At 25.4% G+C, this 24,557-nt stretch overlaps 2 protein-coding genes and 2 long non-coding RNA genes across 4 annotated transcripts; 2 read left to right on the top strand and 2 right to left on the bottom strand.

The window, feature by feature from the left end:
- Positions 1-11,387: 11,387 nt before the first annotated feature.
- LOC135844552 (cytochrome c oxidase subunit 2-like) lies at positions 11,388-12,889 on the top strand (the record flags this gene model as incomplete). The annotated part of the gene is given in 1 exon segment (XM_065362778.1): positions 11,388-12,889. A coding segment is annotated over 1 exon segment (651 nt), but the record flags the coding sequence as incomplete, so codon positions are not given.
- LOC135843236 (cytochrome c oxidase subunit 3-like) lies at positions 12,889-13,593 on the top strand. The gene is given in 1 exon segment (XM_065361056.1): positions 12,889-13,593. A coding segment is annotated over 1 exon segment (705 nt).
- Positions 13,594-19,576: 5,983 nt separating this feature from the next.
- On the bottom strand, positions 19,577-21,594 carry LOC135844540 (uncharacterized). The gene is made up of 2 exons (XR_010558560.1): positions 20,739-21,594; positions 19,577-19,906 (listed from the first exon to the last, which is right to left on the bottom strand). It is a non-coding gene; the product is annotated as an uncharacterized LOC135844540 (long non-coding RNA).
- Positions 21,595-23,447: 1,853 nt separating this feature from the next.
- On the bottom strand, positions 23,448-24,397 carry LOC135844547 (uncharacterized). The gene is made up of 2 exons (XR_010558563.1): positions 23,854-24,397; positions 23,448-23,779 (listed from the first exon to the last, which is right to left on the bottom strand). It is a non-coding gene; the product is annotated as an uncharacterized LOC135844547 (long non-coding RNA).
- Positions 24,398-24,557: the final 160 nt, after the last annotated feature.

Genomic DNA, 24,557 nt, shown 5'->3' with positions numbered 1-24,557 from the left:
CCATATGGAGTAGTGTTGAAATCCTTACAAATTAATCGTTTATCAAAGTTGAAGGACAAAGTCTTAGAGTCAGGCTTATTCAGCAATTGTTTAGAAACACGGTCACGATATATTTTTGAATTCTCAGTTTTAATCTCTTTGATTTCATCATCCACCATTTTTTCAAAGGCTTTACCATTAATACTTTTAGCATTATTCTTGTGAAGGCGGAAGCCTTTTGCTTTGGTACATTGATCCCCCTCATTTGTTATGTAATAATAGGTCTTAGGGCCAATGGTTACAAATTTTTCTATGAAAGCCCCTTTTAATTCATCATTCCATTCACCTAATAAGTCCCCAGTTTTGATCTTATTTTTTTCATTACAAAGGTATACTACTGAATCTGTATCACAATAGATAGCATCTTTACCTAATTTATCCAAGACTTCAAATAAACGCAAACGAGCATTTGAGGTGGTAAACAAAGCAATCAGTACATTAGTGTTGAAACAATTTTTGATGAATTGCTCCTTGTAGATGTAATTGACCTGAATCAAGTCTTCTGAGACAAAAAATGTATTGCTTATTCTTATACGTTCATCTAGTAACAACTCATAAAATCGTGATGGCTCAGTAATAAATTCAGTTTGTGTGATATTTTGCCTCTGTCCAAATTTTCCATACAAGGAGTTCATACATAATTTGGACAAGTTTCTTTTTATAGGATTTGGCTTAATATTAGAGAGGTCTAATTGTATACCTTGTCTACTTAAAATATCTTTAGCATACTCTTCATTTGAGGGGTAAGAGTGAGGACTACTTTCTAGCTTGATTTTCATAAAATCTTTAATATAATCCTTGAAAATATTGTTACTTGCCTTAAAATGCCATACTTCATAAATTTGTTTGATTTGATAACCCTTTTCTAAGGCTTTAGCAACCTCAATAGTACTCCATGTACCAATGAATGCTCTCTCAGATTCATTATGAATACACTTATACAATTTATTTTCTGCACACTTACAACACAGACAAAACAGTAATTTCTCCACTGATTTTCCAATTCTTACTTTTGTAGGTAAAATTGGTATATGTAAACCACGAGGAGCAAGAATTTTACATTTGATTATTCCAAACCAGTTTGGGTTATAATATGTGGGGTTGTAATATTTTATAGGGTGGCCTACTGGGAAATCGTCATAAAACATGACAGTGGGATAAAGAGAACAGACATCAATATAATTGATTTTGGTAGTTTCTGTTGAGGTTGCTTTGAGCCTGAAAGCCTCAACTCTGCCACCATAATAAGCATCCCTACTTTTTATAGGCTCAACTACCTCAATATCTTTATAAGTTTTATACAAGGGGGAATTGATCCAATCACATTCCCACATTTCAACCAAATTATAACCAGCTTTCTTAATATTTTCTGATCGTTCCAGAGTTTTTCTATACAAATCACCCATACATTGTTTACTCTTAGAATTAAATCTATCAGAGGTAAAACATTTAGGACAACCATGCCAAAAACACCCATGAAATTGATATACAGTCTTGGTACTGTTATCATAACCATCCACCTTAGTACCACAAATTTTGATTTCACCACCTAGAGTAGCACTCTTGATATTATCATTTTCAAACGATTTTAACCATATTATTGAAGATTTTGAATACTGATCACTAGTATCGTCATCAAGTATACCAAGCAAGTTAGGCTTTAAATATTTTGACCGAAATATAGCCATGCATACTCCTGGCAGGGTCATGTATCTGAATGGGTCCACATTGGCAATCTCCAAGAATTGCTCCCTCAATGCCATACAACTGCGACGTAAAATGTCAACATCCGAGTCACAGTACTCTTGGATTTCCTTTTGGAAATCAAACACATAATTTTCCTCGACTCTTTCCTTGTACCATTCCTTAAAGGGTTCTCTGACCTTCTTCATCATTGTATCATAACAGTAGTACTCTCTATCTGGAATGGGTCCAACATAATTTTGATTTTCCCTTGTGTTGAATAAATGAGGAAAATATCCCTTTTTCAGTTCAGTGAGACCAAATGTTTCTGGGAAAGAAGAAAGGGGTGCTGAGATGAAATTATGTGAATCAATAATTTTCAAACCAAGAGTAGGAACTGCTAGAAGCATTAATTTACTTCCACTATAAATTGTATAAGGCTTCATTGTGTTTTCTACCATATATTGCATTATGAAGTAAGAGTCATATCCCTTGGCATAATGAGCAATTGCAGTAAAGCCTCTATGTCTAGTGGAAATTAACCATTCACAGAATTCATTATTTGTTTTGAAAACAAATTTCTTACCATTAAAGTAATGAGCAATTATTAAATTTGGTATGTGTACTCCATCTTCCTGTGTAGCTTCATAATCAAAGAAAATGTACTTTTCTGTGTAAGTACATTTATCATTAGCTGTTCTACAACCACATGATATTCCTAATGTCTCAAAATCGCTTTCATTTTTGTGAAATTCCTCAGAAGAAATAGTAGAATGAAGCTTGGGTTCCAATTTTTTATATAGTTCATATATTTCTTGAAATTTGTACCTATCACCACCTTTATCAGGATGATGTGTCAAAATAGCTTTTCTGTAATTATTTTTAACCAACTCAGAAAAGTTTGTGTTATTTACAACACATTTTCCACATTTTTTACATCCCTTCTCACATCTACCTCCCCTTGCAGACTTGATTTGTAAATAACATTGGTGTGTGGCAAAGTGTACAATTTCTTTACAATTTTGACACAAACGATAACCACATTTATGATAATGTTCACGTAAACATATTTTTGAGCATATTTTACACTTATATGCTACATAGCAAACACCGAATTCATGTTCTCTAAAACAGTCTTCATTAAAACAATCTCGATTACACTCATTACAATGAATTGTATTTTCAGTGTTAAGGTCATGTGGTTCTCCCATGCATAGGAGACAGGGTGACTTTTTGTTCTTATTCTTGCATTTATGTTCCCTATTTTTATTTTGATAAGGTGTGTTGCAATCATGACAGAAATATGACTGTCCAAAGAATGCTTTCATTTTACATATCAAGTCAAAATGGTTACCCTGCTTATATAAGAAAATTTTAATTTCCTTGTCTTCTCTACCATTATATATGACAGTGTTGAAATTTTCGGCACACACAATTTTAATTTGAATGTCCAACAATTCTTCCACCTTTCTAATGTCCTCCAAGGTGAACCCTTCTTCATTATAATCATCTAACATGGAGCACAACATTTGCGCAAATTCTCCTTGAATCTTTCTACCAGTTCGGATTTGTTTTATGTCAGATGCATTTAATTTTATTCCCAAAATTTCATCAGTATGATAAGTCAAACCCACAATAATGGCACGAGGGGCACATAAATTATCAGAATTTCTAATTTGTACAATGCTACGTTTTGTTCTCTTATCACGAGCTAAATTGAGAATTCGTTTTGGATTTGAACTTCCACGGGGCATATTTATAACATTTATGTGAAATATACATTCTTCAATATTTATGCTGTCATCTGAGGTAACAATTTGCTGTAATTTATCAAGAATTTTTTTTGTATGATCATCACATCTATATCCAGTAGAGACACAATGGAAGAACTTTGGATTACTCACGACTAAATTTAATTTATCACCATCCAAAAAATTAGTTTTTGATTTACCATATTGTACCATTTCCTCTAAAGCTTCCCAAATGACATTCTTCTCTTCAGATGGTAATTGCTTCTTGATTTGAATTTTAATGCAAAGTTCATGAGCTTTATATTTTTTATTATAACGTGTTGATATATTTCTTATGTTGATGTACTTGAATGTATTATGATTCTTAGATTTAGTTGAAAACAAATCCTCTGAGAAGCCTGCTCCAAAGAACATTGGTTTATAAAATCTGAAGAAGTCCTCTAAGAAATGGGTCCATATCGACTTCGACAGTACCAAAGTTGATGTAGCCTGCCTCATGAATGGGTGAGGCAGGTGTAACTTTAATTCGGGGAACAAAAAAAAACCTCGTTTTCTTGGAGTCATACAAAAATCCAACTTTCGTGGGCGAGTGGGTTTCCTCTGAAACATCGCTTCACTCAGTACAATAGCTTGTTTAGTTTCAGGTTCTTCTGATGGTTCAGGCTCTGGTGTTTGTTTAGGCTCCTGGTTGTCCAGTTCTGGCTCTGGTGCTTGTTCATGTTTTGGAGGGGTAGGGTGATCATCATCATCATCACAATCTTTATGTTTCAGTATGACTGCTTGATCAGCATCTTCCTCTTTGTCACTAGATTCATCATTAATAATATCACTCAACCATTTAGGAATCTGGCGAGGTTTTCTACATTTAGTGAATAAACTACTATTAAAAGGGAAAATATTTCCTAGCTTAGGTTCTAATTTTTTCTTAGGTTTTAAATTTTTCTTAGCATAACTATCTAAACTAGCCATATAATTAGCCAAACCTGGCTTTTGCCAGCCATTTCTAGTATATTTATTGAATAAACTACTATTAAAAGGGAAAATTTTTCCCAGCTTAGTTTCTATAATTTCCTTAGGTTTTAAATTTTTCTTAGCATAACTGTCTAAATTATCCATATAATTACCCAAACCTGGCTTTTGCCACCCATTTCTAGTATATTTATTAAATAAACTACTATTAAATGGGAAAATTTTTCCCAGCTTAGTTTCTATAATTTCCTTAGGTTTTAAATTTTTCTTAGCATAACTATCTAAACTAGCCATATAATTAGCCAAACCTGGCTTTTGCCAGCCATTTCTAGTATATTTATTAAATAAACTACTATTAAATGGGAAAATTTTTCCCAGCTTAGTTTCTATAATTTCCTTAGGTTTTAAATTTTTCTTAGCATAACTGTCTAAATTATCCATATAATTACCCAACCCTGGCTTTTGCCACCCATTTCTAGTATATTTATTAAATAAACTACTATTAAAAGGGAAAATTTTTCCCAGCTTAGTTTCTATAATTTCCTTAGGTTTTAAATTTTTCTTAGCATAACTGTCTAAATTATCCATATAATTACCCGAACCTGGCTTTTGCCACCCATTTCTAGTATATTTATTGAATAAACTACTATTAAAAGGGAAAATTTTTCCCAGCTTAGTTTCTATAATTTCCTTAGGTTTAATCTTATTATTCACTAATAAAATAATTAAATCTGTCTTACATACCTTGTAATGAAAACGAAGAGAGTTGAGTCTAGCTTCATCACGTAATTTTTTCACAGTATAGCCCTGAAAAGGGCTGTTCTGAATCATTCTGACAAATGACTGGGCCATTTCAAAATCAAAAATCAGTATAATATTCAGGTGTATCCAAATTGGAAAAGTGAGCTCAAATCACAAGGTACTCTTATTTATACTTTTTTATCCAAAATTCTGACCAATCAGAAAGCTGGATTTCATCCCCACCACTCTTAATTATTTTGGCAAAATTCCACTAATCAACAAAATGGTATCCTCTTACATTTCAATTCTATTTTTAGAAATTTCATCAGAATGTAGTTTCTTACAAAAATTCTAAAAATAGAATGGAAATTTAGGTGGGTAAAAAATGTCCATGTTTGGTCATCTTCTCAAATTTCCATTTCATTTTTGAAATTTTGCCAAATGAATGTGTTTTCTTTACAAAAATTCTAAAAATAGAATCGCAAGAGATTTATTTGAAATCATCACAGTTTTCCGATCAAAAGCAAAATTTATAGATGAATTTTTAGATAATATTCCCACTTTAATAATCAGCTCAAATGAAAAATGAAATTATCACTTCCAAGCTGTTTCATGATATTATAGATAATTGTAAATTAATGCTCCGTGAAAAAATTATCGAAAAACGGGTAGAAAATAATTTTTTCTACACATCTTACACCTTTACGTGATCTCACTGCCAAGAGTGAAAAAAAAACAATAATAAACACCACGTGCATTTTTGGTAGACTGCCATACATTGTACAAATCGTTGCAGTGGCTGATTATTTTAGACCAAGGTCAAGATCCTTGCACTTACAGAGTACAATGTCTTCATAACGAAAATAAAACCGTATACACAAATATTGAAGAGCAGCATGCATGGTATTGGCCCAGATCCAAATTCATACAAAACCAGCGGTACATAAAAATTAAATTTCGATAGAAGAATAGAGACTATTCGTTTATGAAAACATTTCATGTGGGATTTCAACGACTGTTCACACGCACACACACACACATACACTTTTCGCAAAACGTCATCATCAAGTATTTTAATTTTAACCGAAAAAATGCATCGCGCATTCTCGGAGCTGCTGGGGTACACTCGAGGTATTTTAATTTCGCCGAAAAATTAAAGTACCTCGAGTGTACCATAGGCGCCCCATTACTACTAATAGGTAATTACCAAAATATGATATTTAAAAATAAAATAAACGTGCATGAAATTTATTCGAAAACTAAACAATCACGCGCAACTGAAATAATTCCAAGCTCTTGAGAAATAAATCGCGACTACGAAAAATGTATCACCAATTTATGATCAATAACTACGGCAACAGCGCACTGATCTCGATCTATGCTGCATTTATATTCGAGAAAAGTATATATATAAATGGATCTCGGTTTCAACGCGGATCTTCTGATCTCGGTTTCAGCGTGTGTTATATACTTTCAAAAAAATGCACAAATGTTCAAAAAAGGGACAGAAGTGCCATCTATACTTCTCCAAATGACACAAAAACTTGGAAGATTTCAACATACACGGATTGAACACATACATTATTGAGCTTCACGGAAGTGATCTCGGTTTGCACGTTGTATATGACTGATCTCGGTTTGCTACAAATATGTCTATATATATATTTGCTTGCGACCAGACATGTCAACTATGCTTGGCATATATGCAGAAAAGTGAACAAAATTTTAAAATTGGTATAAAATTTCTGTTCTAAATCACTTATTAAAATTTTATTTGCAGATTCAGTCTAATATTAAAAAAATCTATGTTTTGAAAAAAGGAATCAGATTTTTAGGCTAAATTTTTAAGAAAATTTTTGAAAAAGGAGTCAAAGTAATTTGAATTTTGAGAAAGTTAAGACACCAAAAGAAAGCTTAAACAGCATAAAAATTTTTGATGTTTTTAAATTTTCCATAGGCCAATAAAATACTGAAAAATTTCAAGTCAAATTTGTTGTCGTGTACACTCAGGATCGATATATTTGCATACATCTCCACCAGCACATCACATTCTACTCACTACAAATTGACTGTAGACCCTGCGTTCGTCCTCGCGCCTTGATTTCTAAGCCATGCGCCCTCTGGTGGAAGTTTCTGAAAACTCATAGTTGACTTGTATAGTAAAATTAACCCATGACTTGTCAACTATAGTTGAGAAGTTGGTCAGTCCACTTGTATAGTAAAAATAACCCATTCAATAGTTGACATGTCTGGATACTAATACCTATATATATATATATATATATATAGCCGCATACAGGCAAACTCGTAACGTTTTGTATAAACAGCAATCTCAAGACCCCTCTATAACTTCGTTGCTGTGCATACGCTCGACGCGTCACCCCATAGGCCTGATAGTACTCGATGTTAGGCCGCGTTATATTCGTTAACTTGATTTTTGGGGGCCGTGTGGAAAAGTTGCTCATTGCCGAAACATCAATTTTTCAGGAAAGCTTTTTTTTTCAAGTCCTATGCATCCATGTTTTTCGCAAATACATTTTGAACAAAGCATCCTACAAAAAAATAACCAGCTCTGAGCAGAAAGGAAATTTTATGCTCTACAATTTCCTTCATTGCATTTTTTTCATAGGATGCATACTTTCCTCGTAAAATCAATGTTAATGTTGAAAAACACGAAAATGCGGACCTGTATAATCAACTTTAAATTGAAATTGAGCAGTCAAAAATTCATTTTAGACGATTTTTGACCACGCCATGTGAAAGAGGAGACCTTCAACCACCAGAATCACCAAACAGAACTTGAAAAATGAATAAAATGGTTCTTGGCAATAAGCACCTTTTTCTCATGTCCTCGTAGATAATAATTAGGCTATGCACTCATTTGAAAATTGAGTCAAATGAGAAATTGTATAAACAGCAATCTCACGTCCCTGCTCAAACTTTGCCAGTAGACTCCCCACACCTTGTAGATTCATATAGCACCTCATCGCAAAGTCACGTCCTAAAAAGGTTACGAGTTTGCCAAAACGTTATGAGTTTGCTGGTTAATCTAGAAAAAGGTTACGAGATTGCCCCCTAGAATATGTATATATATATATATTAAATATTTTTAATTAATTTTTAGTTAATTTTATATTTTTTTTTTAATTTTTTTTTAATTTTTTTTTAATTTTTTTTTAAAAATTATTTTTTTTTAAATTTTATTAACCTAAAAAATTAAATCATTATTTATTTTTAAAAAATTATAAATATTATAATTAATTATAATAATTTTTAATTATTAAAAATTTTAATTTAGTTTTTATTAAAATTAAATTTTAAAATCATGTTTAATTTTATATTATATTTTAATTAAAATTAAAGAAAAATAAGCTAAAATAAGCTTTTGAACTCATAATTCAAATATAAATTATTTTTTTTTCTTTATATAAAGAATTTAATTCTTTAATAAATTTACAATTTATTATTAATTTATTTATTTATTAGAATTAACTAATCTATTAATTTTCAAAAAATTAATTTTAAATAAAATGCCTGATTAAAGGATTACTTCGATAAAGTAAATTATATAATAAAATTATTTTTATTAAATTTTATTTAAATTAATTATATTTATATTAACATTTTTTATATATAATTTTATTTTTTTTAATTATTATATTATCCATAAATAATTGATTTATATTATGAATTTTTTTAGAAATTACTTTTTTTTATAATAATAATTATTTCAATAAATAAAATTTTTGAAGAAATTTTTATTTTTTTATTAATCAACTTATTTTATCGATAATATTATTATATTTTATTATATTTATAAATTCATTTTTTTTAATAAAAATAAATTTAAATAAAATAATAATATTATTAATTATTTTATTTAAAATAAATTTATTTCCTTTTCATTATTGAATTATTAATATAAGAACAAAAATTAATTGAATAAATTTATTTATTATAAATTTTATTAATAAAATTCCTATTTTAATTATTATTTTTAATTTAAATAATTCAAATAATTTTATTTATATAAATTTTTTCTATTTTTTTTATTCTTTAAATTATATTAATTTTAAAAAATTAATTATTTCTTTATCTTTAATCAATTTAAGATGATTCATTAATTCATTAAATTATATTATAATATTATTTTTAATTTTTTATTTTATTTATAATTTAATAAATTATATTTTTATAAAAATAAATAATTTAAATAATATAAATTGAATTAATAATTTTTATTGAATTAATATAAAAAATAAAATTTTTATAATTTTTTTTATTATAAATATTATTAGATTGCCCCCTTGTTTTCTATTTTTATTTAAATGAATATTAATTAATTTAATGATAAATAATTTAATCATATTAAATTTAATTTATTTAATTAATTTAATTTATATAATTTATATAATCAAATTAATTATTATTATAATAATTATAATTAATTTTAAAAATAAATGAATAAATTTAAATTTTAATAATTTATATTTTATTATATTTTTTATTATTAATTTTAACTTTATTCTTATTTTATAAGATTTTAAGTTAAATTAATAAACTATTAATTTTCAAAATTGAAAATTTATAAATCTTAAATTTAATTTTAAATTAATCATTAAATGAATATATTCAACTAATCATAAAAATATTAGATTAATATACCTTTTATTTGGATTTTGATCTGGATTAATGGGTTTATCAATAAGATTTATTATTCGAATTGAACTAATAAATTTAAATAATAATTTTAATAATAATATAATTTATTATATAATAATTACTATTCATGCTTTTATTATAATTTTTTTTATAACTATACCTATCATTATTGGAAGATTAAGAAATTGACTTTTACCATTAATATTAATATCATCAGATTTAATTTTTCCTCGATTAAATAATTTTAGATTTTGATTATTAATTCCATCACTTATTTTAATAATAATAAATATAATATTATCTAATAATATTAATACCGGTTGAACACTTTACCCCCCTTTAATTAATCAAAATTTTATTACATTAAATTTTATTATTTTTTCTTTACATTTAAATGGAATTTCTTCTATTTTTAGATCAATTAATTTTATTTCATCAATTTTTATTATCAATAATAATAATTTTTTTTTAAATAATATTACTTTATATATTTGATCTATTATTATTACAACTATTTTATTAATTATTTCTATTCCAATTTTATCAAGAGCAATTACTATAATTATTTTAGATAATAATCTTAATATAAATTTTTTTAATCCATTAGGAAATGGTAATCCAATTTTATACCAACATTTATTTTGATTTTTTGGACACCCAGAAGTTTATATTTTAATTTTACCAGGTTTTGGAGCTATATCTCAAATTATAAATCAAGAAAGAGGAAAAATAGAAATTTTTAGTAAAATTAATATAATTTTTGCTATAATTTCAATTGGAATTTTAGGTTTTATTGTTTGAGCTCACCATATATTTACTATCGGATTAGATATTGATACACAATTATATTTTATATCAGCTACAATAATTATTGCTATTCCTACAAGAATTAAAATCTTTAGATGAATAATAACTTTAAATGGGAAAAAAATTCTTAATTCATCTATTAACTTTTGATCAATTGGATTTATTATTATATTTACATTAGGAGGATTAACTGGAATTATTTTATCAAATTCTATTATTGATATTAATTTACATGATACATATTTTGTTGTAGCTCATTTTCATTATGTATTATCTATAGGAGTAATTTTTTCAATTTTTTCAAGATTTATTTTTTGATCACCGTTATTATTTAATGTTTCTTTAAATAATAATTGATTAAAAATTAATTTTTTTAATCTATTTTTATCTATTAATTTAACTTTTTTTCCTCAACATTTTTTAGGAATAAATGGAATACCTCGTCGTTATATTATATATTCTGATTATTTTATTTTATGAAATAATATTTCATCAGTTGGTTCATCTATAACAATTATTTTTACTCTAATTTTTATTTACATTATTATTGAATCATTAATATGTAAACGTTTAATTATATTTAAAATAAAATTTTTTAATATTGAATGATTAAATAATTCACCTAATTTAAATCATACATTTAATGAAAATTTATTAATTATTAAATAATTAATATGGCAGAATAATATGCATTGAATTTAAAATTCAAATATAAATTAAATTTTATTAATAATTATTTCTTGATTTATAATTTATTTTCAAAATAATTTTTCTTTTAATATAATTATATTAAATAAATTAAATAATTATATTATAATTATTATAATAATAATTATATTTGTTATTATTTATATAAATTTATTTATCTATTTAAATAAATTTAATAATAAAATATTAATTGAAAATAATTTAATTGAAATTATTTGAACAATTATTCCATTAATCATTATCTTATTTATTGCTATACCTTCTATTAAAGTTTTATATTTAAATAATGAAATAAAAACTAATATTTTATCTATTAAAATTATTAGAAATCAATGATTTTGATATTATGAATATTTAAATTTTAACAATAAATTTAATTCATATATAATATATAAAAATAATTTTAATTTTAATATAATTGAAACAGATAATAAAATAATTATTCCATTTAATATAAATTTACAATTAATTTCAACTTCAATAGATGTAATTCATTCTTGAACTATTCCATCTATAAATTTAAAAATTGATACAATCCCAAATCAATTAAATAATCAAAACTTTAAAACAAATAAACCTGGATTAATTTTTGGTCAATGTTCAGAAATTTGTGGGATTAATCACAGTTTTATACCTATTCAAATTGAATCAATCAATTTTAATTTTTTTATCAATTGATTAAATTAAATTTAGATAATATTAATCTTTTAAATTAATTCAGTTAAATTAACTTCTAAATAAAAAAATAGTTAATAAATACAATATAACATTAATTTGTCAAATTAAAATAATTTTTTTTTATTATTCAATTTATACCTAATATATGAATTTTATTAATAATTTTTAATATAATAATATTTTTAATAAATTTTTTCATTAATTATTTTTCTTCAAATAAATTTAAATTTTAAATAATATATTTACAATTTTTGATCCTTATATTATAAATTATCCTATAAATTACTTTTTAACAATTATATTTATAATTTATTTATTTAAAAAAAATTTTTGATTAAATAATTTAAATATAATTAATCTATTTAATAATAATTTTAATAATAATATTAATCAAAATAACCCTATTATAAATAAAACTATTTTTAATTTATTTATTTCTTTATTAAATTTTTTTTTATTAATTAATTTAATAAATCTAATTCCTAATTTTTTTTATATTTCTACTTATATTATTTTTACTTTAAATTTTTCTTTTTGATTTATTAATAATTTTTTTATTTTTAATTTAAATAATAACATAAATATTTTTTTTATAAATTTAACTCCTAAAAATACTCCTTTATTATTAATTCCATTAATCAATCTAATTGAATTAAATAGATTTTTTATTCAAATTTTAACTTTAGCTTTACGTTTAATAATTAATATAATATTAGGTCATATTATCATTAATTTAATAAATAATTTAATAATAATTAATATTTATATATTAATTGAAATAATAATTATTTTCATTCAATCTTATGTATTTTTTATTCTTAATTTATTAAACTCTAATAATATATATTAAATGAACTTAAACAATTTTTATTTTAATATTAAAATTTCTCCTTGACCAATTATAATTTCTATTAATATAATAAATATAATATTTAATTTAATTTTATTTTTAAATTTTAAATTTAATATAATAATAATTATTATTTTATTGATTAATTTTAATACAATAATATTATGAATTAATCATATATATTTAATTAATTTTAAAATAAATTATTATAATAATTTTATTAAATTAACTAAAAAAAATTTTTTAATATTATTTATTTTATCAGAAATAATATTTTTTTTATCATTTTTTTACATTAATTTTTCTATTTATTATTTTAATAATATTATATTTAACTTTACTAATTTAAATATATTTAATTTAAATTTTTTTATAGCTCTAATTAACTCATTAATTTTAATTAATTCAAGTTTAACATTTATAATAACTTTAATATATAATTTATCATATAATCTAAAAATATTTAAATATATTAATTTAACAATTATATTAAGTTTATATTTTATTATTATTCAATTATTTGAATATAAAATATTACAATTTAATATTAATAATTCAATTTTAATATCAAATTTTTACATACTAACTTCATTTCATATATTTCATGTAATAATAGGATCAACAATTATAATTATAATTAAATATTTAAAATTATCTTCTTTAAATAATATAAATTTAGAATTTAAAATAACCTGTATCTATTGACATTTTATTGATATAATTTGAATCTTTATTTTTTTAATTTTTTATTAATATTAAATATTTTATTAATATATTATTAAGTATATTTAATTTCCAATTAAAAAGATATATAAAATAATTAATAATTTATTAAAATTTATAATAAATATTTTTTTATTAATTTCATTAATTATATTAATAATTAATAAATTAAACTTAAAAATAAAAAATAATAATTTTATAAATAATATTGAATGTGGATTTAATAATATAAATAATAAACATATTCCTATTTATAATAATTTCTTTATAATTATAATTATTTTTTTAATCTTTGATTTAGAATTTTTTCTTTTAATTCCTCTAATTCTTTTATTTAATAAATTAAATTGATTAAAATTAATAATAATAATATTAATTATTTTTTTTTATTTATTTTTCTTTATTATATGAAATTAAAATAAATTGTATTAATTGAATTAAATTAGATAAATCTTATTATTTGCAATAATAAATTATAATAAATATTTAATTATATTATCTTATATAAAACCAACTTTAATTTCGACTTAAAATTATGAATTAATTAAATTCATTATATAAAAAAAATATTTAATTGAAATTAATATTACTGTTAATAATATAAAGAATTAAAATTCCAATTAAGATAAATATAAATTTAAGCTTCTAACTTAAAAAAAAATAAATTTTTCATCTTTCATTTTTATAGTTTAAAATAAAACATTATATTTTCAATATAAAAATTTATTTAAAAATAATTTATTAACTTTATTTTTTCAAAATAATATTATAATTTTAACTATTTAAATTACTTAAATAAAAAAATTAATATAAAAAATAAATAAATAAGATTAATTAAATTGATTTTATTTAATAAATTTATTAATAAAATTAACTTAAAAAAAAATCTAAAAAAATAAATTTCTAATCAATTTAAAAAAATTATATAATTTAAATATATAAAATTTAATAATTTAATTAAATTAATTCTAATAAACGAAGTTAATATTATATTTAACATATTTATTTTGATTAAAATTTTTAATTGAATATTAAAAAAATCTAATATTAATAAAAATATAAAAAAAAATATTATAATAAATATATATTTCATTTTTAAACTAAAAAAAACATAAATTAAAAAAAAATATAATTTAAATAAATATTTTATTAAAAAAATATTTAAAAATAATATAAAAAATAAAATTAAATTAAAATAATTTAAATCTTTATTATTTATATAATAAACTAATATTCTATTAGTTAACAATAAATTTAAAAAAATTTTCATTATATAAATTATTCTAAAAAAAAAAAAAAAAAATTATTTATATACATTATAAAAAAATATTCTATAAATAAATCTTTAAAATAAAAAAAGATATAAAAAATATACCTATTATAATTAATTTTACTATAAAAAAAAAAAAAATAAAGGTAAATATATATTAATAAAATTAATTTACGAATATCTTGAATATCAAAATTAAAATAAATTATAACTCCAATACATATAAAAATTATTGATTTAAATAATGCATGAATCATTATATATATATATATATATATATTTGCTCGCGACCAGACATGTCAACTATGCATGGCATATATGCTGAAAAGTGAACAAAATTTTAAAATTGGCATAATTTCTGTTCTAAATCACTTACCAAAATTTTATTTGCAGATTCAATCTAATATTTAAAAAATCTATGTGTTGAAAAAAGTATTCAGATTTTTAGGCTAAATTTTGAAGAAAAATTTTGAAAATGGAGTTGAAATAATTTGAATTAAAAAAAAGTTAAGACACCACAAGAAAGCTTGGACACCATAAAAATTTTTGATGTTTTTAATTTTTCCATGGGTCAATAAAATACTGAAATATTTCAAGTCAAATTTGTTGTCGTGTACACTCAGGATCGATGTATTTGCATACATATCCACCAGCGCATCACATTCTACTTACTACAAATTGACTGTAGACCCTGCGTTCATCCTCGCGCCTTGATTTCTAAGCCATGCGCCCTCTGGTGGAAGTTTCTGAAAACTCATAGTTGACTTGTATAGTAAAATTAACCCATGACTTGTCAACTATAGTTGACAAGTAGGTCAGTCCACTTGTATAGTAAAATTAACCCATTGATTAGTTGACAAGTCTGGATACTAATACCTATATAAATTTATTTTTATATAAATAAAAAATATTATTAATCTTATATGATTTATAGTTGATAAAGCCATAATTTTTTTAAAATCCATTCTTACAATTATATTATAACCAAAAAACAATAAAGTTAATATAGATAAATAAAATAAAATATTTAAATTGATAAATCTACTAAATCGAAATAAAAAATATAAACCAACTACTACTAAAGTAGAAGAATGAACTAATGAAGAAACAGGTATTGGAGCAACTATTGCTAAAGGTAATCATAAATTAAATGGGTATTGAGCACTTTTTAATAATAAACTAAATAAAAATCAATTACTATAATTTAAATTTAAATTTAAAGATAAATTTAAATTACAATAAGATAAAAAAAATTAAACTTAATAATATAAAAAATCTCTTAATCGATTTAATAATATAACAACTAATCTAAAATTAATAATTTTATTTCTTTTATAAAATAAAACTAATAAAAATGAAACTAATCCTAATAAATCTCATCAAATTAATATACTAAACAAATTCAATCTAAAAATTAAAAATAACATAATAAAAACAAATAATAATATTAAATAATTAAAAAAAATTATTTATATAAAAAATCCTATATAAAAATTATTAAAAAAATTATTATTAAAATAAATATAAAAAATAGATTATATTTATCAAAATAAAATATTAAATTAAAATTAATATAATTAAAATTTAAAAATAAATAAGTTAATATAATATTCTTATTTATAAATAAATAAAAAAAAATTATTTATAAAATAATTAAATTTATTTTTAATTTCACAAATTAATTTTTTTCTTAAAATATATAAATATAAAAAAAAATTAAATAAATCTATTTTAAAAATAAAAAAAATATTTATTATAAAATAAAAAAAAAATTATATAAAATTTTATATAAATTATATTATTTAATATTATTAAATTATTATAATTAAATAAAATATAAATAAAATATTTTAAATTATACATTAAATTAATTATAAATATAAAAAAAATTATAAATAATAATAAATAAAAAAATTTATATAAAAATACTATTATAAATAATTCTCTAATAAAACCTATTATAATAGGACTATTTAAATTAAAATAAATAACAAAAAAAATAAAAAAAAATATTATTAAATAAATAAAAATTTCCTTTAATTAAAATAAAATTACGATTAAAATATAAAATATATAAAATTCCAATAAAAAAAAATATCATTATTGAATTTAAACTATGAAAAATCAATACAAATAAAATAAAATTTAAATTTATTTTAAAAAAAGAAAATAATAAAAAATTAATTATATTTATATAAATCAATGAAGAATTAGCAATCATTAATTTAATATCAAAATTTAAAAAATTCATTAAACTAATTAAAATTATTCCATAAAATCTAATTGAAAAAATTAAAACCTTTAAATTAAATAAATTATTATTAATTAATAAATTAAAACGTAAAAACATAAATCTACCAATTTTTAATATTAAAGATGATAAAATAACAGAATTAACAATTGAAACTTCAACATGAACTTTAATTAACCATAAATGAAAAATAAATAAAGATATTTTTACTAAAAAAAGCAAATAAAAAATTAATAAAACTCATAATTTAAAATTTAAAAAATAAATTAAATTTAAATTTAAATTAATATCTATATTAAAAATAATTTACAAGCATGAAACAAAATTTGGCATGTTCTCCCTCCCCACGCCTCACCTCTACACCTACAAAAAAAAAGTCCAGATTCGAACTCTGCGGAGTGAAAAACATGAATTGACATATTACAGGATAATATAAGCAAAATCTGAAATTTTTCCCCTCCCCACGCCTCACCCTCCATCTCTACATGAAAAATAACGCCAGATTCGAATTTTACGACCTCGAAAATATATGTATTACCAATTGACATATTACACATCGATGAGGGTCTAATCCTAAGTACTAGTAGGATAAACATTTTTGATCATCCATTATGGGAGGGGTATGAATACGTCATAGTCCGATAAGGACAGTGACTCAGTACATCTTCTTGTGTTCATGATTGTTGATTATTAAACGTTTTGCTCGTTACTGTGTATGTTCTTTGTTCGCTCTCATACCTCGTATCTCTCTAAATTTGAAGCAGTCAATTTTATTACAGTCTTATTCGGTAAATTTGAAATTGTATAGAAAAAAAACGCGTTATTGAAAGTCGATTTTCATTATTTTATTCTAGGGGCGGACATAGGTTCAAGGTACATGCTAAATTAGCTGATCAAGTTTCTTCAAAAGCTCTGTGTCAGCCCCAATTATTTTTGCAATTTTTTTCCGTGTATTGAAAAATTTTATGAGAAAGGTGTCTCAAAATCGAATTATGATATTGACTTTTAAGGAAAACTTGGAGAATTTGGAGGGAAAAGGGCGGCCTTTCACATTATATCATCACTTTTATTACTGCAATTTTTAAACAATTTGCTGTAGGTAAGTAAGTTATTGTGTACAATGAGCAAGTTCAAAAGAAAGAATTTTTTTCATTTTTTTTCAGTGTTGGCATATTGAAAATTTTATGAGAAAGGTGTCTCAAAATCCATTTACGATGTCGAAAACGGCGGTTTTTCACATTAGGTAATAGGTATATCATTACTTTTGAGAATGAAATTTCTAAACAATTGTTTTTTGCGTAAAAGAATTTATTTTACGTTTGCGTTGGTGGAGCTGGAGAGCGGGGTGTTACTTCTTTTTTGGAGAATTTTTTGAGGGATTGTTAAATTTTGTGCAGAATTTCGTAAAAATGGCACTTTTTAAACATTTGTGCCTGTAAAAGGTCGCAAAGTTGAAACTTGGAATAATAAAGTGAGATATTTGTGTTCAGAGTGAAATCGTATTGCTTTTCAACACCTTGTTTGCAATTTTCGTCACAACTCATTTTAGGGGGTGTGGCGTCCCAAAAAGCTCCAAAAAAAAGGGGCAAGGCATGAACGGATTTTTGCAGATTTTGGATATGTTTTTACGTATTTACAACTTCGCTGATGCCTACATTTTTTTTATCGGTAACACGCCAAATCTCCCGCACCATCAATTCACACCTTGGGAGTACTAAGCTTACATCACAAAAAAGTGAAATTTTACAGGAGAGTGATTTTCTTTTTTTTAAAACTTGATTCATTATTTTCATCAACTTATAATTAATTGTGAGGAATGAATAGCACTTCATTTTAAAGATCTGGTATCCTACCTTCATTTAGCATAAGAACACATTGAAAAATAAAATCTTAAAGAGGAAATATTTCAATGTTTGGAAAACATTTTGAGTTATAACCTTTCATTAAAATTGATCTGGAGGCGAAAGGAAGCGTCCAAAAAAATTTCATGTTATCAAAGTTATAGATAATTAATTTTCTAATCTACATACTTAATGTCGTTAATTTTTTTCTAGATTGCTTAGTTTTTGAGTTTTTCTCAAGAAACTAAAATTTCATTATAAGTAGTATGTGCAAATTCATTTTTCTGAAAAATGATCAATTTAAAAAAATTTTTCCATTTGGTACAAACCAATAAAAAATAGGTAACTTTCTTGTGATTATTTCTGACAAACATTCAAAACAATCAAAACTGTTTTTTAACACTAACTTTGTATTATGTACAAAATTTACTCAAAAAGGCGGAGTTTTTTTGAAAGTGCCCTTATAACTCCAAACAACTTGCAATGTTGATGGGATTTTGAGTTAGGCCATTCGAGTTTTTACAATATCTAGATAACGTACCCAACTAAAAGTGTTATTTTTGGTTGAGGGGGGGGGGGCATACAAACCCCTAAAAATGCAAAAATGTTAAAATCTATTTATTTTTTTTGAGGTGTAACCTTATTACTTCCAACGTGCGATTTGTACCCAAAAACGGCTCAAGAACTTCTTCAACTTGAATTCTTCGGTGAATTCTGGTATGAGCTCGTACTTCGTGTATGGCAGATTCTGTTTCGGCAACAAGAAATGTTGCACAAACTTGAAATGAAACAATTTAGCTTTATGGACGAGCTTTTCGATTGAGCCCTTTCGTAACTCTACGGACATTTCTTGATTTTGTAAGCGACTGAGGCAGCAGGAATTAGCGAATCTTTCTGTTCGTGTTGATGTCCCTCTGGACAGATACCATTAAACTGTTGATAGAGCAAACAAATAACAATTCTGTTAGTTACATGAAATCTCGAAAACTATTTGTAATACTACTATATCTAGAAATCTAAATCTAAGAGACAGGAGGAGGATCGGGGGGCTTTTCTTTGACGATTTCGTAGATATGTATGTAAGTAAGTGTTTGATATTTTCTCGCATTTTAACACTTGGATTATCTATGAGTTCCAGCTCATACACGTTCGAAAAATGGTTACCAATAACTTGGAATGGACCATGCCATTGGTAACTGGTAAGACAGCTTCGATGAAATGTCAATTTCTTTATTCGATAATATTCGTTGTCGGAATTGCCATTACCGGCAACTCCGCTGCTAAGGCTTTAGGCAGCCATATCACATGAAATCAGCTCCAAGTAATAAATCAAACTCGCAAAAATCGTAATAAACGAGAGATAAATCAGTTCAAATCATTGTAATATTATCGAATATTACACAGAAAACATGTCAAAAAATACAATATAAAATAAGATATAAATCAACGCGAAAAACCCACATCTGTCTTCATAAATGGAAAATCTTAATTTACTTGAGCCAAGATTCAAAAGTTCCAATAACCAGCACGAATCTAGTCTCAAGTAACGCAATCTAGCATCCATTTTATTCAATTAGACGAGTGACCTACTAGATATAGGGACCTATACCACAATACATAGGTAGACTATATATGTAAACACTCGAAACCTCGTCGGCATGGTTGCGGGGGCTAACGCCCTCGCTGAAATGTGGCAATATTCAGGGAAAATCTTGAATTAAACATCGGTTAATAACTAAAGTAACACCAGGTTTAACAAAATTACCTATTACCAGCTTCTTTTTGATCGGAGTTTTCTTGATCGGCTTTTCCTTGATCGGTTATTTTTTGATCGATTTTTTTTTTGATCTGTGTGGGATGCGCAGCGAACTTACTTCGTATTGCTTCTCGATAATTTAAAAATCCACTTCTATTCCGATCAGCGTCTATAAAGTCCCTTCTGAATATCTGATAATTCAAAATCATACCTATGTCTGCATAATATTGCCACACCTCATTGAGCGAGAGATGTCCATCATTATCAGTGTCTATCTTACGGAAGTCTTCTAAGAAGTCACCTGTGAAGCCGGAGGGATGTATCTGAATCGTAGCGAACTTACTTCTTCGTGCTTCATAAAAACTTAAGTATCGATCTCGATTCCGATCAGCGTATCCAAAGTCCCTTCTCAATTCGTAAATATCGTATGAAATGCCTAAATCTCTATAATAATGGTACACGTCCTCAAACGAGAGATGCCCATTATTATCACGGTTATCCTACGGAAGTCATCCAAGAGGTTACCTACGTAGCGAACTCGACGAGCCTTCGAAATCAGGAAAAAACTTGGCGCAATAACGCAAATACATATGAAAAAACTTGTAGAAAAACACATCTTGCTGTTTGGATTTTCTGTTTAGATGTAAATATGTAGTAGGTAAGTAGGTAGATATCCAATACAAAACTGAACAACTGACGGAGATGTTACTGTACAGTGTACATCCCTAGCACGTACAAACATCTTATATCTATGTAGTACTTAAATTTAGGTTTCACTTAATGAATTGCAGAGTAATAAATCTCGATGAATCAAATAATTACCTCATTATAAAAGTGAAATTCATAATTTAATTAGAACGAGTTCCGTTTGAGAGAAGTAGTATAATAAAAATTTTTGATTATTATCCATTATTGGAGGGGTATGAAATACGTCATAGTCCGATAAGGACAATTTCTCAGTACATATTCATGTGTTCATGATTTTGATTATTACCTAATCTTTTTGCTCGTTACTGTGTAGGTAGCTAGGTACCTACCTATGTTCTTTCTTCGTTCTCATGTACCTCGTAGTTAATCGAGTCTATTATGATAGCAGAACTAGGTTACCACTGGATCGCGTTTATGTTCATGTTATTAAATGAAAATTTGTTGTGAAATAAAATCAAAACATAGGTATTTCGAACAGACGATTTTGTGGCATTTTTTTTTAAAAACAGAAGTTTCTAAAAATCTACTGGAGGCTCCAAAACGGATTGAAATTACCTGCAGTTCACTTCGGAATAATGTTAAAAATTCTTTGATACATTTTTTCTCGGTAACACGCCAAATCTCCTGCACCATCATTTGTACCCAATGTTGAATGCTTTCAAGAAAACAACACAGCTGATAGGTAATTTATAAGAATCAATGGTACATAAACTAAACACTTCGGAACCTTGACATGGTTGCAGGGGCTAACGCCCTTGCTGACATGCGGCAAAATATAGGGAAAATCTTAAATATTAAACATTGGTTTATAACTAAAAGTAACACTAGGTTTAACAAATTACCTATTTTTGATCAGTATGTACGGGAATCGTAGCGAACTTACTTCTTACTTATTGCTACTACCCTCCTTCACGAAAAGTTCTAATCCTCTCTGTCCCAATCAGCGCACACAAAGTTTTTTATCGATTCCCGACGATTGTAAGTATGTAGTTCCTATTTTGGAATAATAACTCAGCATATCCCAAACGTCGATATGCCCATCATGATTATTATATCTATCTTATCGAAGTCTTCTACACATGAGGTTACTTTTGAAGGCTCATCTACTACGGGGAAATGTACGCGAAACGTATTGATTTCATTATACTCCTTCATGAGTATTAAAAAATGGGAAATATATAATCGAACGATAAAAAAGGTGGTTAGCACGATAACCATTCGAACGATAAAACGTGGCTTAGTAATGTACTTACCTCAACCTAGTTTAGGTGGTAAGCACAGAATTTTTCTACCATTGAAACAGGTTATTAGCCCGATAATTGTCATTGATAAACACGATATTTTTCATTGACAAAAGAAAACGCTGGCACACAGTGGGACAGATTCATTTTTAAGGGTGTCAAAAATCATATTTCAGAAATGAATGCAAATTTTGACGTCAATCTTTTTGATACACGGGTATTTTAATGCGCTGAATTCATTTTTGTCGTTATTTTTGTTCGAACCTCAAATGGGGGCTCCAGGGGGGTGGGGTGCACAGGGGTAATTATTTTGAAAAAGTCGAGTGGCGGGGTATCAATATGCACATTTTTTGAGCTCCAGAATTCATTTTTGACGTTATTTTGATTCGAAACGAAAATGGGACCTCAGAAGGGGGTGCAAAGGCCATCAAGTAGGTAAAAAAAATAGAATATTTCGTTATTTCATTGAAAATCTGTGATTTTTCCAAGTCCAATTAGGGGAGAATCGGGACATTTCGGGAAATAGTATTAGGCTCAGGTGAAAATTTATCGAATTCCAACTCTCCCTTGGCAGCAAAATCCATCCCATTGTGTCAAAAACGTAAACTAGGTCGTCCGGCGTTATCTCGTAAAGCTTTTTTGAAATAGGTACCTACTAGAACACTTCATTTTTTATTCATTCGCGAAAATCTTATACTTTTTGTCCTTAATTTATCTTTATTTATCATTGACTTGACATCACTTATTTATCGTTCATTCTGTCAAAAACTTCTCGTGGAAATTGTTTATTTTTTATTGTTCTTACTATCATATTTATCTATGTATATCGTGGATACCTACTACCTAATTTATCATTCGTTTTTTAAGAAATCGTGCAATACATTTTTTTATTGTAAAATAGTTACACTTTTTTATTGTCCAATCTTCTTTTTCATCGTGAATACTTATTTATCGTACTAAGCCCCTTTTTTAAAGTAACGATAAATTGCACCTTTAAAAAATCCATCTTGATTCCGATCAGCGTGTCTAAAGTACCTTCTCAATTCCTAGTAAGTACATAATTCCTAGGTACTTCTCTACAATAACGCCGCAACCGCAACTCTGTTAACGAAAGAATGCTCATCATCATTAGTGTCATACTGTCTATCTTATTGTAGTCCCATACTTAAGGTTACCCTGGAAGCTGTTTATGGCGGCACGTTCTGGAGAGTGAATCGTAGCGAACTTATACTTGGTCCTGCTTCATCATGATTTAAAAATCCATTTTTATCCTGATCAGCGACTCTGAAGTCCCTTCCCAATTCGTGATGATCGCAACTAACAAACAAAATGTTTATTTATCGAATAGTATACCTAGTCGTCTATGAGGTTATCTTATTCGAATGGCCTGTCCCAATAAGACGTCAAAATCGCCTTCAGGAACAAACTTGACACAATAATGAAAACACAAATAAGAAAACTTGTAGGGAAACACGTCTCGGTGTTTGGGTTTCCTGTTTAGATGTAAATAGTAGGTAATACAAAACTGAACAACTGATGTAGATGGTTTCGCTTAAGGAACTACACAGAGTAATAAATCTCAATGAATCAAATAATTAGCTCATCATAAAAGTGATCATAATTCAATTAGCACGAGTTCCGTTTGTGACAAGTACCTATAGGATAATAAAAATTTTTGATTAGGTATCCATAAACTCTACTTCACGGACAACTTTTGTCATTGAGGTTATCAAAACAGGATAGCTAGTTACCTAACTAATCTAAAGTTGAAATTTTAAAATACCTACAGATTATTAGCATCTCGTAATATCTACTCGTAGTACCTAAGAACATGCTTTCGTCATCGTGTAGTTTCAGGGTTCAAATCTGTTTTTCAACA

This window comes from Planococcus citri, chromosome 1 (genome assembly GCF_950023065.1).
Source record: "Planococcus citri chromosome 1, ihPlaCitr1.1, whole genome shotgun sequence".
Classification (NCBI taxonomy): domain Eukaryota; kingdom Metazoa; phylum Arthropoda; class Insecta; order Hemiptera; family Pseudococcidae; genus Planococcus; species Planococcus citri.
This window is presented reverse-complemented; position numbering and strand designations above follow the sequence as displayed.